Genomic DNA, 15,504 nt, shown 5'->3' on the forward strand with positions numbered 1-15,504 from the left:
ATAAAAAAACAGTTTAAATGTTCTTATTGCTATCTGAACTTTGACCCTTTTAAAAGTCTTACATTTTTCCAAACACTGTCATAACTATTTATCCTGTGTTGTCAGTTGCATGACAAAGTTATATAACATCAAGCCGAACAAAGCCATCCAAGGTATACAGGATTTAATATTTTTTGAAGTTTTAAGCCAAGGCTGGAGGTAAAAGTTTTTTTTTTTTATTCAGAAATTGATGGTATTTCTCCATTTATATCACCAACCTCAATATATGTTTTTTAATATATTGACATTCCATCTAAAAACTAGCTAAACAATAGTATGTGCTTTAGCTTAGACTCAAAAGTAGGCAGCCATTAACATTTGACTAAACCTGTCACACATCAGAATATAAACAAAATACTGCACGCTACAATGAAACATTTACGTGAAAATTTTTTTTCTCTGGCACCAACTGACCTCCACTATATATGACAGTGTCAGTATTTCCTCAGACACCCAGAAGCTACACAGTCACACAGCTCAATTGATTAGTGCATTACTCAGTTGTTTTTTATTTAGTTGGTGTTATTAGTTTCTAGTTTAGTGCTTATCGGTATTTGGATAATGCCAATGTGAAAGTTTCATAAACAGTACAACCAGTTGATATATAGTGAACTGGGGCTTTTGTTTGGAGGCCCTGGGGCAGTTGCCTGCTTTGCTTTGTGATCTAGCTTTGCCTCCAATTTGCAAAATTTATAAAATTGTTTACTAATATGAACAATAATCAAGTTATTAATAAAGTAATTAATATGATCAATAATAAAGCAATCAATAATAATATAACCAATAATAAGTTATTAATATGATAATTAATAAAGGTAATTAATTATTAATATACTAAATAATCAAATCATCAATAAGTGTAATCAATAATGAAAAAAAGCACTTTTAAGTCAAAGGTCGTTAATATATCCAATTATAAAATAATTGATAAAGTAATGAAAATGTTCATCAATACATGTAATTAATAATCAATATAATCAATAATAACATATTTAATAAAAAAACGTGAATATGATAATAATAAAGGTCATTAATAGTTAATATAATCAATAATAAAATCATTGATGAAAGTTGGTGACAGTAGCACTGACTCCAGATCAGCCGTTTGTTTAGTCAAACTGCGACTGTGCAGTCTCATTTAGGTCGCGCGCTGATGACGTCTCTAGGAGAGGAGGTTCGGGTTTGCCACGTCGGTCTCTGTGCAACGCGTTGACACTGTTGCTCCTCCAGCCCGGGGGTAACTTTTAAACCCGTTTTATGCTCTCAGCCCGGGACAACGCCACCCTCCAGTACCGCCGGTGCGGTCGTAGCTCGTCTCCACACCAGTGAAGCCGGGGATACTGAAGCTGTGAGGCGGAGAAATGCCCGGCGCTGTGCGGACTCGTCTCACAACTGACTGATGCATCCTGGTCCAGCTCACTCCTCCGTGTGTTATCGATGTTGTGTGAGTACCAGAGGATTTACGAAGATTTTAAAACTATCTAGGTTTGTTTTTGAGAGCTATCAGCCCGCTACAAGCTTACACCTTTGTCTCTGTTAAAGTGTGTTTCCAAGTTTCCGCCATGTACAAAATGACAGCGCTACCTGATGTCATGAGCTTTACTGCATGTCTTAGCAAGTCTGCAAAAAAACCCAACAAAAAACCCCCCCAAAAACAAACAAACACACACACCACCTAACAAAGTGTTCCTCAGAGAAAAAGTCTGCACAGTCACAACAAACACATAATTTCCACACGACTTTCTCCCGCTTCTTGGTCACTTTTCTTTCCTTATTCCAGCGGGAAAAGTTTGTGTTTAAAAAAAAAAAAAAAAAAAAAAACAAGAAAAGTGTTGCACTTCCACAAAATTACAAAATACCGCCCTGCAATCCCTCCGTTGTAGTTAATTTCTCTAGCTCACAGTTCCTGTTTTCACTTTTGACTTGCAGCTGTAGTGTTGGTCCCGTGTGTGTGTGTGTGTGTGTGTGTGTGAACGGCTGTTTCCTGTTGAACATTCACCTTTAATATTGTTTATTATTAGAATACACACTGCCTGTAGTTGGGATGCCACGATTTATCCACCGTCCGTCATGTTGGCGGATTTTTAGTAAAAATACGTGATCGGTAGATCGGAATTAATGCTCATGGATCACCTTAAAACCGATCACCTGTGGTTAATACTCTGGTGTCTGCCACTGAGAGAAGCACTGTGTCCTGTGTAGCATAGTCCCGCCTCTGTTCAATGTGTGGTCGTGCAACAGACCACCAAAACAAAACAACATGTCGGCCGTGTGGAACTTTTACAAAGCGTGTCAGATTGAATAATGCACACCATCTGCAATGCATGTCAAAAATGATCGATATCGGCTGATCTCACTCATAGATGATCAGTATCGGGGGCACAAAAACGTGACCGCGGCATCCCTATCCTGCAGAGTGGGCTGTGTTATCTCCATCGTGTTTCATAAGCCACATCAGTAAGTTTTAACGTAGTATGTCATCAGGCTGCAGTTTGTTTTTCATTTCAGGAGTTTGTCACTGGCTGATGAAGTGGGGGCGGGACTACTTTTTTACCCACTGAGGAATAGTGATAAGAAAAAATTATACAGTAGTTGTTGAATATGAAGTTCAGTCACACCTACCTAGGCTCATTTCAGCCTTTGTGGGTTCAACAATTAGCAGTTACTTTCATTATAGGTTAATTTCCAGATTATTTTCTCAATTAGTCGAGTAGTAATTTTCTAGGGCTGTAACTAACAGTCATTTTCATTATCATTATCAATTAACCTGCCAATGTTTTTTTTTTTTTTAAAATTCAGTACAGTACCTGTCACAAAAAAAATCATGAAATCCTTATATTTGAGAAGCTATAAATTTAAACATTTAAAAAACGTATTGTATTTACATGACTGAAACAGTTATTTGATTATCAAAACAGTTTATCAAAATCTTCTGTCATTTGACTAATTAATTAATTGCCTAATTGTTGCAGCTTTAATTTTTTCTAGAACATTAAGTCAAGTGTGTGTAGAACATCAGCAATTCAACTGTTTTACAATGATAAAAGTGTCAGGAAGTAATGAAAAATGTCCATCATTTTCCCTGAGTTTAGGATGTCTAGTTTTGTCCTGCCAACCGTCCAAAAATATTCCGTTTCCTATCACATAAGACAAGGAACAGCAGAAAACGCTCACAATTGAGAAGCTGGAACCAGAGAACTTTTGGCATTTTTGTTTGAAAATGTACTTAAATGATTAATCAATTACCAAAATGATGTAGCAGTCTGCAACAGGGATTTTGTATATTTCAAAACATCCGACTGTGCAGTAAATCATCCTGCCATGTCATATCAATGTCCAAAAGGTGTGCTTACATAAATGATGTGATACGTTTCACTCACAATGATTCATTTACAGTTTTAATGAAGTACTACTAAAGTGTTAAACATAATAGGGTTGCATCTAATGATCATCTTCATAGTATTTTCTTGATTAATTGAGTAATTATCTGGTCTATAAATTGTGAAAAAATGCTCATCATACATTACTTAAACCCAAGGTGTTGTCAACACATATTGTTTTGTCTGACCAAGTCCAAAACCTAAACAACAGCGAAACAGACGAAGGCACCAAATCTTTCACATTTGCGAAGTGGGAACAAGAGAATATTTCTCATTTTTGCAGAATAAATGAAGTAAACAATAAATTGATGATCAGAATAGATGCTGATTAATTTTCTGTTGATTGACTAGTCCATTATTCAATTTTTATTCCTTATGTGCTCCTTTTGAACACAATAGTGTTGAAATGGTTAGTTGATTAATTCATTGTCAGTTGTTCAAAAATTAATTAACAATTTTGTTAAAGAATATGTCAAATCCCAAAGATTAGCTGGTTAGAAAATATGAGGATTTTCTGCTTTTTCTGTTTTTTTTTTTTTACTGTGTGTACTGTGTACAATGTTTTGTACTATTGTTTGGACAAAACAAGACATTTGAAGATGTGACTTCAGGAATTCAGAAGAGATTTGTAATATGGCATTTAGCATAATAATACATTTCAAAGACTTAACTATTCATTGCTTACCTGCTAAAAACATTACTTGTTAATGACAACAATTGTTAATTGCATCCTAAAATGTAAAGTGTAAACTTAAAACTTTGAATGAAACAGTCAAGTCAAATTATTCAAAACAACCAAAGAGTTTTGTAGGACTACACAGTGCATTGACATGAAAGAAAACAAGAAAGTGATGCAGAAGTGCTGACAAATAATCACAAAGCAGGTCAACATCTTCTGCAATGGATTATTTATATCCTCCCACATCTGGATGATTTGTTTTTACGTGGGTGTGGGTGTGAAAGTGGTCTGTTCAAACATTTTCAGAGTGACACAGAGTGAGAACTAATTGACCTTTGTGACAACTGTTAATTGGAGAGGCCCATTTGTAATTAATAACAACATATTTAATGGCTGCATTCCATTCAGTTGTGCCACAGTATTGTTCTTGCTGGCTCACTGACATACCAAAAATGGAGATGAGTCATTGTCAATGTTATTAGTTACACATATACTTTTCCTGATGTGACAAGTTAAAATGTGTGCTGTCACAAAGGCCTGTTATCAGCATTTATAAATTATACAGGTACTGAACGAATGAGTGACAATATACTCCTTGCCAGTCATTTCATGTAGACACACAATGAGAACTTGTAATTGCCTCTGCAAACTCCTCCAGGATATTGTTTCCCAATGTGAGCTTAAGCAGGCAGACAGCATATATTAACAGGTCTGATACTCTGGGCAGGTGTAGATTGGTTGTGGCTCTATTTGCATTGTTAAGCAGTGGTTTGACAGTAGCCAGGAGTGTTGCCACCGGGAAGGCTTTGGGATGGTTCTCTGATCTGGTAGCAGAACTATTTCTATGAAGTGAATCCTTCAGGGGATGGTTAATTACTTTGAGTCAGTTTGTGAACACTTTATTAGCTACATCTAGCTAAAACTAATGCACTTTTAATTCAAGAGTTCTGCAACAAAGCCTGCCTTCATGAAGGCAAATAGTTCAACAGCACCATGGCTGCACACCTGCTAAATAATTACTGGCAGGTGTCCAAAGGCTGACATGTGGAGCTGACATGGGACATGTCATGATAACATGTCATGTGTTTAACCTGAAGTAGGTTGGATAAGGAAAGAACAAAGCAGTGCCACACAGACAAACGTTTTGGGGTTTTTGCTCTTTGCTTCTTTCAACCTCTGTGAATGAATGAACGTGAATGTATTTGTATGTTTCAATGTTTGGCAGATTTTCAATGCTGACAAAAACAAACAGATTAAGAACCAAAACAATCAGATGTAGCACGATTATTTCACAGGTGTTGCTTTTTTTAAGGACACTCCTCCAACTCTCCTGGATACTTTTAATTCAACAGTAGTAAAGATCTGTTTGGCTTTATCTGGTATCAATAGTAGTAAAAGTAGAATATGTTTGGTATTTCAGCAGATTTGTAACCCAGTTCACTCATTTTGGACATTTTACCAAATGATTCATTGAGAAAATAATGGACAGAGAAATTAATAATGAAAATAACTGTTAGTTGCAGCCCTATTGGTTAGAACAGATATGTACTCTAATTGTACTTAAATTGGCTCGAGGGTGCTGTGGCATTGTAAATGTTGATTGAGCCTCAGGTGTGTTTAGTAATGTTTTTCTTTGTTTTTTTTTGTTTTTTTTAAATCATCGGTTTACTTTTCTTGTTGTAACTCACATCTTTGTTGGTTTCCTCCACAGTGGACTGTTTGTACATGGTGGCTCATTGAGGGGAAGGGGAGGAGTCCCAGCAGCTGTTGGTTGGTGGGCGGCATCCGTGGTTGCCACGGTAACTGGCGACGATGCCAGGAGGTCGCAGGGGCCCCAGCAGACAGCAGCTAAGTCGCTCTGCTCTGCCGTCCCTGCAGACTCTGGTTGGAGGCAACCTCGGCAATGGTACAGGCCTCAGGAACAGGTATGTGCACATCCTCACACACACCTGAAACAGGAGGGTTGCCGGAACATTTTTTGTATTACTCAAAATATCATGGGCCACTGCTGTTTGTTGTTATAGCTTCATGGGGATTTTGCTGCTGTGGCTTGAAATAATCATATACAGTTGTATGTAACTCCTAATGTTAATGCAGTGTGACCCTTTTTAATTGATTATTAAATATTTTAATTTGCCATGTGGCAATGTGTGGTTGTCAAAACTGTTTTTATTAAAGCTCCTGTGATATAAAACTGAACTTTGCTGCAGAACAAACACCATTTGTCATCGTCCAGCGGTTTCATATCATACTTTCTATTTCCTTGTTACTTTCGGTTTCATAGGAGCATTGCACAAAGTAATGCTGCCATTCTCTCTTTTGACACGGCCATCTTTGATTAAACATTACTGGAATTACCAATACATAAAACTGACTGAAGTTTGTGCTTACGTTCAGTGTGAGCTCCACGTAGTGGGCAGTCAGTTGATCCATGAGCTGTGAGCATAGAGGTTGCAGGTTGTGGCCATGCCAAAAAGCTGATTAAAATTTGTAGTGTGAGTTAACACAATGTACATATCAATAAAATTGCACAGTATATGCCCAGTTTTAATTTACTCTAGTCTTAGATCATACACTTAACTGTTTATTGGTAACTTTAACTAGTGAGAGAAAAAAAGGCAATTAATTGATTGATTTATTGGTTGATCAAAAAAAAAAAAATCAGCTATATTTATTTTTTCATTATATTTATATTTATCAATTTCAGTCACCATTCTGGTGGTTGGACAAAACATTACAATTGAAGGTGATACTTTGGATTCTGGGAAACTATGATGGAAAGTTTTCACTATTTTTTGACATTTCATTGACTAAATGAATGAATGAATTAAAATGGAGCGTAGTCTGTGAGTTAGGTCAAGCAGCCATCTCAAGTCTGCTGCATACTTTTGTCCCTTCAACAGGTAGATAACCTGCCCTTTTAGTCATGACATTTCACTTAAGCTGTCAGTGCTCTGCTCACTCCTTTGCTGTGGGCCTGCTGTCATAATGCTCATGCTGTTCATTTATTATTTTAAAAGCTATTTCTTCAGCCCAGCATCAACCTGGAGTCTCTGAGTCTACCTTCCCTTTGGGGGGATTGTTGCTCGTCAGTCCCTGTTGTGCAGAGCTTGGTGCAGACTGAAATTTACAAAAATAATCAGGAGATGACTCAATAATGAAAATAATCTTCAGGCACAGGTTTAATTCTAACAACTCCTCTCCTCTAAGCCACATCTTTAAAAAAAAAAAAAAAACATGAACATTTTCAGTGTTTGCCTCAGGATTTTTCTTCAGTAGCCCATTCACATCCAAATAACTCCAAAGTGATGTCCTATTCATTTGCACACTGTACACATTTGTGCAAGCAGAGCAAACATTTGTGGATTTCTGCTCAAATAATGAGCATTACACTAACTGGAGAAATAATGTTGCACAGGTTGTTGTTTTGTTTGCACAAATGTGCACAAACATTTTTCTGTGCATACACAAATTGAAATAGTTAAATTCATATGCTGATCACATGAGGTGCCAACCTCATGGAGATGCAGTGCTTGCACAAGTTGCAGTAGTTGTATTTCTATGTGAATATTAATGAACCATGATAAACTCTTAACTAAGCTGGAACCTTATTGTGCAAATGTTTCTGTAGGTTTTATTCCACACAACTTGCAGCAGGCGTGATATGACACAAAGATATGTATCCTAGATATGTCTGAGTGTTTGTATCTTTTGTGTGTCTGCTTTCAGGAGCAGTAACTCGGTGGGTCTGTCAGCCCCGCCTCTCTCGGCCCTCATTACTCCGGAGCCAGTCCGCCACTCGAGGATCCCTCAGCTGCCCTTGGACAGCAGCCTGCTGTTTGAGTTCCTGCTCTTCCTTTATTTGCTGGTGGCCTTGTTTGTCCAGTACATCAACATCTACAGGACGGTGTGGTGGTACCCATATAGCCACCCTGCTGCCTCTACCTCGCTTGTAAGAGCACACACACTTAACACACGCCATCAGCTCTGATGTTTCTAGCAACTTGAAAGTTACTGCTGAGTAATCAGTAGCTTATTTTTTCACTTTACTTTCATTTTTCTCTTTAGTTTGAATTTTTGGAAACAGTGCTGTGGTGGAGCCCTTGTGTACTATAAACTATGATAAAAAGTGTCTTTGTGTCTTGTGCAATGGGAAACACAACTTTACCCTTTACCCTTTTCTTTTGATAAAGAAAAGGGTAAAGACCAAAAAGTTTAAAAGTTTTATAGAAAGCCACTGGATGAGTCCATAACATAATATAACAGATTTTTATTGGGCAGTTTCAGGCCTAATCAGATATTGTGCATAATAAATCGTGGACCATATCATTGTATGATCATAATATTAACATGAATTTTGGTTCTTTTGAACAGCTGATGCAAAAATTCTATATTCTTAGAGCACATTGTTATGGGAATCCACAGGTCAGAAACTATTCCCTGTAACTGACTTCTTCCTCTTGTGTCCTTCCCCATCGTATTCAGACTCCATCCTTAAATGTGACCCAGATGCAAAAAGACGTATCATCTATAAGTTGCTTATCAGATAAATACATTACAAATACTTACAAAATTTCATGAGTTGTGGGGAAAAAATAATTCATATATTTATAATCTACTCGTCATCTACCTGCCTTGAACATGCAAAAGTTCAGTTCAAAACTGTACATTGGCTTCACTCTCTAAAGTAAGACTAGAGCAGATTAAGGGGATAAAGGGATCAACTCAGAAAACTTATGCTGCCTGGCATTTTTAACCTTCTTTAAAATGTGGACGCACTGGATTTGTATCTTCATTTTCTTATTTATTTATTTACCTATTTAACTGCTCATTTAGATATTCCTTATTTGTTTTAATCATCTGTTATTTTTTACCCACTGTTTGATTTGTATTTGTAATTATTTATATTTTTTATTTATTGCTATTTGCCTCATTTTTGGCCTGAAGTCTTCTTGTGTTGGCTTCACATGTTGTGTAATGTACGGCATATATGTTGTTGTCGATCAAATATTGTGGTGAAATAGTACAATTCAAAAATGTCATAATGAAAAACTGATTCTAGCCTTTTTCTTCTCTGTGCAATTCTCCTACAGAACTTTCATCTAATAGACTACCACCTGGCTATCTTCATCACAGTCATGTTGGCCAGGAGGCTAGTTTGGACTATAGTTTCAGAGGTAAACACACAGACCTGTATATACAAACAGCTAACAGATTTTTAGTACACATAGCCCCTGTGGGAGCTGAGCCCCTGATGATGGCAGCATTGGTGCCACAGTTTCTCTGATATCTGTGACTTATTGTCTTCTTATTGTGTTGTGTGTCTCGTCCAGGTGTCTCAGAGCAGCGGCGGATCACTGCTCCGCTATGTGGTTCTCATCGCAGCTCGGCTCTGCCTGCTGACCATGTGTGGCTGGGTGCTGTGCTGGACACTGGTCAACCTCTGCAAGAACCACTCTGTGCTCAACCTCCTCTTCCTAGGATACCCGTGAGTCTTTAACCCTCCCACCCCCAAAACCCCAACCCTCAGGATAGGATATGCTTGACCAAGCTGTCATCTGATCATGTCTCAAAGCAAATGTGGTTATACCTGTTCTAAATGGCCGCACTTACAGGCAACACAAAAGGTTTGCTATCATAGAGAGGGGCAAGATGCAATGAATCATACAAATGGTGATAATGCTGTGCAACTGCAATCTTTCTCTGAGGCATTCGTAGTATTGTACTACAAACTGGGACTTTACCCCACAAGTTCAAACACCACATACTTTCTCACCTCAGTACACTCCGCTCTGTGCAGCGAGTGTGAATGTGGGATTGTCAGATTTGAAGAATTACAGAAAATATCTGACGCTGCTCTCGATCCTGACATTGTAAAGGTGTGGGTGTAAGCATAGTGAGATTTTAACTCACCTGCACACACTCACAGGTATTGGAGTGGGTGGAGCCAAGGTGGCGACTGGTTGAAATCTAGTTTGCCACCGTCTTGATGCGCAGGAACCACAATTCTCTGATCATCGCAATTGTCATATCAGCTTATCTTTGCTGAATAAGTGTATGTGACAGAAAGGTCAATCAGATGCAAAATGTTACTTTCATGCACAAACCATGACATTGCTAGGAGCGTTTTTAAAAACAAAACTAAAGGTATTTGTGGACCTACCTTCCCTTAAAATCTCCATTTTAAATATGCATTATTTATATTTTCACATCATACATCTCCCTCTCATCCTGCCATCATTTAAAACTCGCTGTTCTTGTGTCTTCGTTCACTCACCGCCCTCCTTCCCTCAATGCCAGATTTGGTGTGTACGTCCCGCTCTGCTGTTTCCATCAGGAGGGAGGCAAAAGCCAAACGGCTCCGGCTGACTGCGATTACCCAGCCGACCACCAGCAGACTGACCTAACAGAGACCCCGTTCTTTAGACCACGTGACTTTCTCTTCCTGTTACGAGAGAACCTCAGAGAGCAGTTCTCCAGCCCCCCGCACATGCCCACTCACACCTGCCCACCACACACACACTCACACACGCCGGAGTTGATTCGAGCCGAGGTGGAGGAGCTGAAGAGCGACTTCAACCGTCGAATCAAGGAAGTGCTATTCAACTCGCTGTTCAGTGCTTACTATGTAGCCTTCCTGCCTCTCTGCTTTGTCAAGGTTGGTATCTGTCACTTGTGGTTTTTTTTCCCCTTTAAGATTTTATTGTTGACTTTTTTTTACACATAAGTTTTTGTGCTCCACTATTCCTTCAGTACCTCTCAAGTTGCTGAATTTTAGGTTAATTTATAAATCTCTGGTACTTGTATTTCCATAGAGCACTCAGTACTATGACATGCGTTGGTCATGTGAGCATCTGATCATGGTGTGGATCAATGCATTTGTGATGCTGATGAGTCAGCTGCTGCCCCCCAGCTACTGCGACCTGCTTCATCGCTCGGCAGCCCACCTGGGCCGCTGGCAGAAACTGGAGCACGGCTCGTACAGCAACGCACCTCAGCATGTGTGAGTGGCCCCTTGTGCACACTTTTGTACACTCCCAGAGGTTTCAAAAATGACTCTGTCAATGGTTTGTGTGTAACTGGTGTTAATGTTTTTCAGATGGTCAGAAAGCACTATTTGGCCTCAGGGGGTGTTGGTACGACACAGTCGATGCCTGTATAAGGCAGTCGGACCCTCTAATGTCGCTCTTCCCTCTGATGTTTCCCATGCAAGGTTTTATGTGAGTATCTGTACCTTTGTATCATAGTGACAATGGATGTAACCTGTAAATTATTCACTAGCTTTAGGGTGGACAAAATAATAACACCTTTACAATATAATACAACAATAGCATAAACTGCACATCTGTAGAGTTGGTTCCCTGCAGCCCATTAAAACTGAAAAAAACACCACCCATAATAACGTCAGCAGAAATGATACTTTTATCACACAGCTACTTATGTAATGAGTTCAGCTGGATCTATACCTCTGTGTTAAGGCTCTGGGCCGTACCCGTCATGTCTACATGTGTAGGCTGTGACGTTACACCAAAGCCTCTAAAAGTTCCTGATGTTGGTAGAAGTGGTAGGTAGGAGTGATGTTGGTAGAAGTGGTAGGTAGGAGTATAGTAAAGCATGATATGGCGCAATCATGTGCGTTACATGCACTTAATATTTTTTTAGTGATATCACTGTTATGGCCCCGTCAAGTATAAATCCAGCTTTAGCGACTTTTATAACATCATTTAGTACCAATGTCACTTGTAGGCGGACCATGGTCCAACTGCAGACTCAGAGACTATTTCGACTTATAACCTATAAATTATTGAGAATTATTAAATTTTCACAGACTGTTTCTATTTTAACCAGCGCAGCTTTTTTAGTCTTTATGGCACTGGTTTAGTGGCCTAGGAAACTTGCAGACCAATTGGGTCCAGGGGAGAGACACGATGAGATGAGATGAGATGAGATGAGACAGGAGGAATAGTCAGAGTAATAAGTGGGGAAATGGGGGAGTGGGATATAAGAGGGAAAGGAGAGAAAGGGAGGCATTGGTGCTGTTCAGTTGTTAGGATGTGTTTAGACCGTTAAGATGTGAAATGGAGTTAATAAAAAGAAGTAGAAGCGAAACTCAACCTTGAGTTATTTTTTTCTAAAATTAAGATGCACATTTTTGAAAAGCTCTTTGTCTTTCCTTGACATGAGGAAATGACATTTAATTATTCCAGTTCGCTTTTCTCTCTGAGTTTTCTGTTATCACTCGACTATCTACAGAAAAGGATTAAAATGCCACAAAAGTCTTAAAACAAGGTCTTCTCATGGGGTTTTTTCTGGATCTTGTAGCTGCATCTCATGGTCCTCATAAACAGATTGCGTTTGCTCAGTTGTAGAGATGATATATAGCTCTAGTGTCAAAGTTTTTTTAATTAAGTAATTACGACTTAAAGTCAGTAGGTCTGAGTTGATTACATCAATGACTGAATAGTTATTTCAGAGAAGAGCTCAGAGCCACAGCTCTGCCTCTGTAGCTTAATCCACCATGTCTGTCACAGAGACCGGGTACAGGGGCTGCCTGTATAAATCCTATATTGCATTACATTTTATCATTATTATTATTACAGTTTATTTTGTATGTCCACCGCTGTATATCAAATCTTAGCATGACCCTATATCTTTTTCCTGTCTGTTGGTCCTCCAGTTCCTGTTTCACAAGCCATTGCGGATCCTGAACCTGCTGCTCTGGATCGAGTCGAGTGTGGTTGTGTACCAGTTATACTCTCTGCTGCGCTCTGAGCGCTGGAACCACACTTTGTCTCTGGGCCTTATTCTCTTCTGCAACTACTATGTCCTTTTTAAACTGCTCCGAGACCGCATTGTGCTGGGCAAAGCTTACTCCTACCCACTGTCCTCCAACAGTTTGGGGCTCAAATCGCAGTAAAGGCTCCGCTCAGTGAGACCTCACCTACGAACTCTGGATTTGGAGGGGAAATGGGTGGAGGACTGGTAAAGCGGAAGACTGGAGGGTTGTTGAACGCTCACGCTTGGAGGTTAAGGGACAGACTGTGAACTCATAATTGTGTTTTGATACGGTTCTATTTTTAATGCAATGTTTATACCTATTTAAAAGAATATTTTTATTTTGTATACTATTTCGAGTTACGCCGGGCATTACCACACTGACAACATTAGCATGTTGTGTTATGTTGTTGCTAGGCGTCAGGGAAGTTAGGGAATGCCAGGAGGTGACTTTCACCAAAGATATTTTAAGTGCAGGTGGCCAATCACAGTGCGGACTTGGCCTCTGACGGTCACTTAAACCAGATGAGCGATTCAGAGCAGTGGAAGGAGTCGAGCCTGAGATCCTGAATCCTGATTGGCCCATATTCTGCTTGAACCTTGAGGCTCCCAAATCTAAAATCTGGAACCAGTTGCTGTTTGGGGCAGCATTGCTGCAGCAATTAAAGCTGATTGTTTGTCACTGCTCTTTAAGGAATAGTTCGACATTTTGGAAAATGTCCTTCTTTTCTTTCAGGCAAAGAATGAGAGGATCAGTATCACTCTCATGTCTGTACAGTAAATATGAAACCTGTGCAATTTTTTTGCTTTTTTTTCGTATGGATTAAACAAAATTCACTCACTGCTAGTTGTAGCTTTGTCTTCACTGTACAGACATGAGGTATCGATTTACTTACCAGAATGAGAATAAATGAATTTCCCAAAATGCCCAATTATTCTTAAAGCTGACCCTCAGTGTGGATTTTTACCACAATGTCAAATAAAACTTTGATTCACTTGAGATCAGTCTGTATGTAAAACACCTTAGGTACTCCCATCCACTGCCTCTGCAGAAAATGCTGTATTCTTCCTCATTCATGTTTCTTACCTTTTACTATCAGTATCTGCTTGTTTCACATCGTTGACTATCTGGAGGGGCAGTTACAGCACCAGGCTTTATAAACTTTCACAAGGCTGCCAACAAGTGAGAAGGGATTCAGATGCTATTGGTGTGTTTTTCAGCCGTGCCTGCCCCGGTTCTGGTTATTTGAGTTCTTAAAAGCCATCCAGACACTTTATTTTGCTGATTTTCGGTGCCTGAATGCTTAAACCATACTGGAAGTGAGGACCATATCACATCAGGTCCATCTCTTTGTGGATTGGATGCAGATAACAGAACGAATGTGGCTATTAGAAAAGTATTTTGTTGTCCCCAGATCTAACCTTTCATTCACTGCAAATATGTCAGTCATCACGCTCTTATATGGATTAGACAGCAGACGATATTTAACAGTGACATTTCCATTGGGGATAAATGCAAAATCAAAGGGTGAAGACAGCTGGAGGGGAAAGACTGTATGTGTCACCTCATTACCAGTTCATGTATTTTTGGTTACCAGAATGGTGTTACAAACAGGTTGCCTTGCATGTTGTTGCCTTTCTCTTCAGTCATACTTCGTGAACATCCTTTTAACTCTTAAGTGGGTTCCTCTTTATGAGCCTCCACCCCTCCGCTGGCTCTAATCTGCAGGCAGTGCATAACTTCGGGCAGTATTAAGTGTTAGTGTCACAGCCCGTTCGTTAGCTGTTCAGTATTCAGATAGAAATAAATACAACTTGAGCAGAAAAGCCTTTTTTATCCGTCTGAGAGGGAAATGTGAAAATCAATGTTTCCTGTGCTGTTGTGAATTTCATATTGAGAGGTGGAGGAAGCTACTTTTGAGCTGAACCAGTGTGTGTATCTGGATCACAGAAGAAGTGTGACGAATCTTTGATTAAACTCAAATTTCATTCATGTGCCCATTATTCTGCTTTATCTGCAAACTCAGCCCTTAATTCAGCCTTTTGCTGCTCATGTTTTGTTTGTGCTCTTGTTCCACTTGAATGTAGCAAATTTTGCAGCTGAACGGTTCTGTTGACTTGAATTGGCATGTTTTTGTAATTTTGATAGCGATAGCCTTCAATTGAGCACGATCACAGAAAGATCAGTTTTGAATGGGTGTTCTTACTTACTTACAGTTCTTACTTGAATGTTTACTCCTTCCTTAAATAACACACATTCTGTCGGCTTTGTTTTGGTTTGGAGAAACCCATAAGATCACAGCTGGAGAACAGAATTGAGGAGTGAGATTTGGAAAGATATAAATCTGTGCTCCCTCTTGTTATAAAAATTGTCAAATTGAGTCACAGAGTTGGTTTTCTATGTGCCATATCCCAGGATTAAGACTCCTGGTTGAGCGTGTTGGAGCTGGAAAAGTCATAGGAGCTGGTCCTCATATTTCGGTTTTTTACAGTGTTCAGTTTCCCCCACAGCATTTCTGAAAATGCTTTTTGACATCTGAAATAAAACAAATGGTGTTTCAACCAAGAATGTGCATTTGTATTTCTGTATAAAATATGTTTCATGAGAAAACTGAAGAAATATGTGACACA

General features: G+C 39.1%; 1 protein-coding gene across 1 annotated transcript; it reads left to right on the plus strand.

Annotated features, from left to right (window-relative positions):
* Positions 1 to 1,125: 1,125 nt before the first annotated feature.
* On the plus strand, positions 1,126 to 15,435 carry tmem39a (transmembrane protein 39A). Its single transcript, XM_022768214.1, has 9 exons — positions 1,126 to 1,483; positions 5,810 to 6,023; positions 7,828 to 8,050; positions 9,192 to 9,275; positions 9,432 to 9,586; positions 10,399 to 10,756; positions 10,914 to 11,101; positions 11,198 to 11,318; positions 12,776 to 15,435. The coding sequence occupies exons 2-9, from the start codon at positions 5,911 to 5,913 to the stop codon at positions 13,013 to 13,015; spliced, it is 1,482 nt and encodes a 493-aa protein (XP_022623935.1). The 5' UTR covers positions 1,126 to 1,483; positions 5,810 to 5,910; the 3' UTR covers positions 13,016 to 15,435.
* Positions 15,436 to 15,504: the final 69 nt, after the last annotated feature.

Source organism: Seriola dumerili, unplaced genomic scaffold (genome assembly GCF_002260705.1).
Source record: "Seriola dumerili isolate Sdu_G_001 unplaced genomic scaffold, Sdu_1.0 BDQW01001449.1, whole genome shotgun sequence".
Lineage (NCBI taxonomy): Eukaryota > Metazoa > Chordata > Actinopteri > Carangiformes > Carangidae > Seriola > Seriola dumerili.

What these genes read in the sequence shown, in the direction of transcription:
- tmem39a (XM_022768214.1), top strand. Translation starts at nt 5,911, where the DNA reads ATGCCAGGAGGTCGCAGGGGCCCCAGCAGACAGCAGCTAAGTCGCTCT. An exon ending in TTTGGACTATAGTTTCAGAG is followed by an intron (nt 9,276 to 9,431) that starts GTAAACACACAG and finishes TGTCTCGTCCAG; the next exon opens with GTGTCTCAGAGCAGCGGCGG. An exon ending in CTCCTCTTCCTAGGATACCC is followed by an intron (nt 9,587 to 10,398) that starts GTGAGTCTTTAA and finishes CCTCAATGCCAG; the next exon opens with ATTTGGTGTGTACGTCCCGC.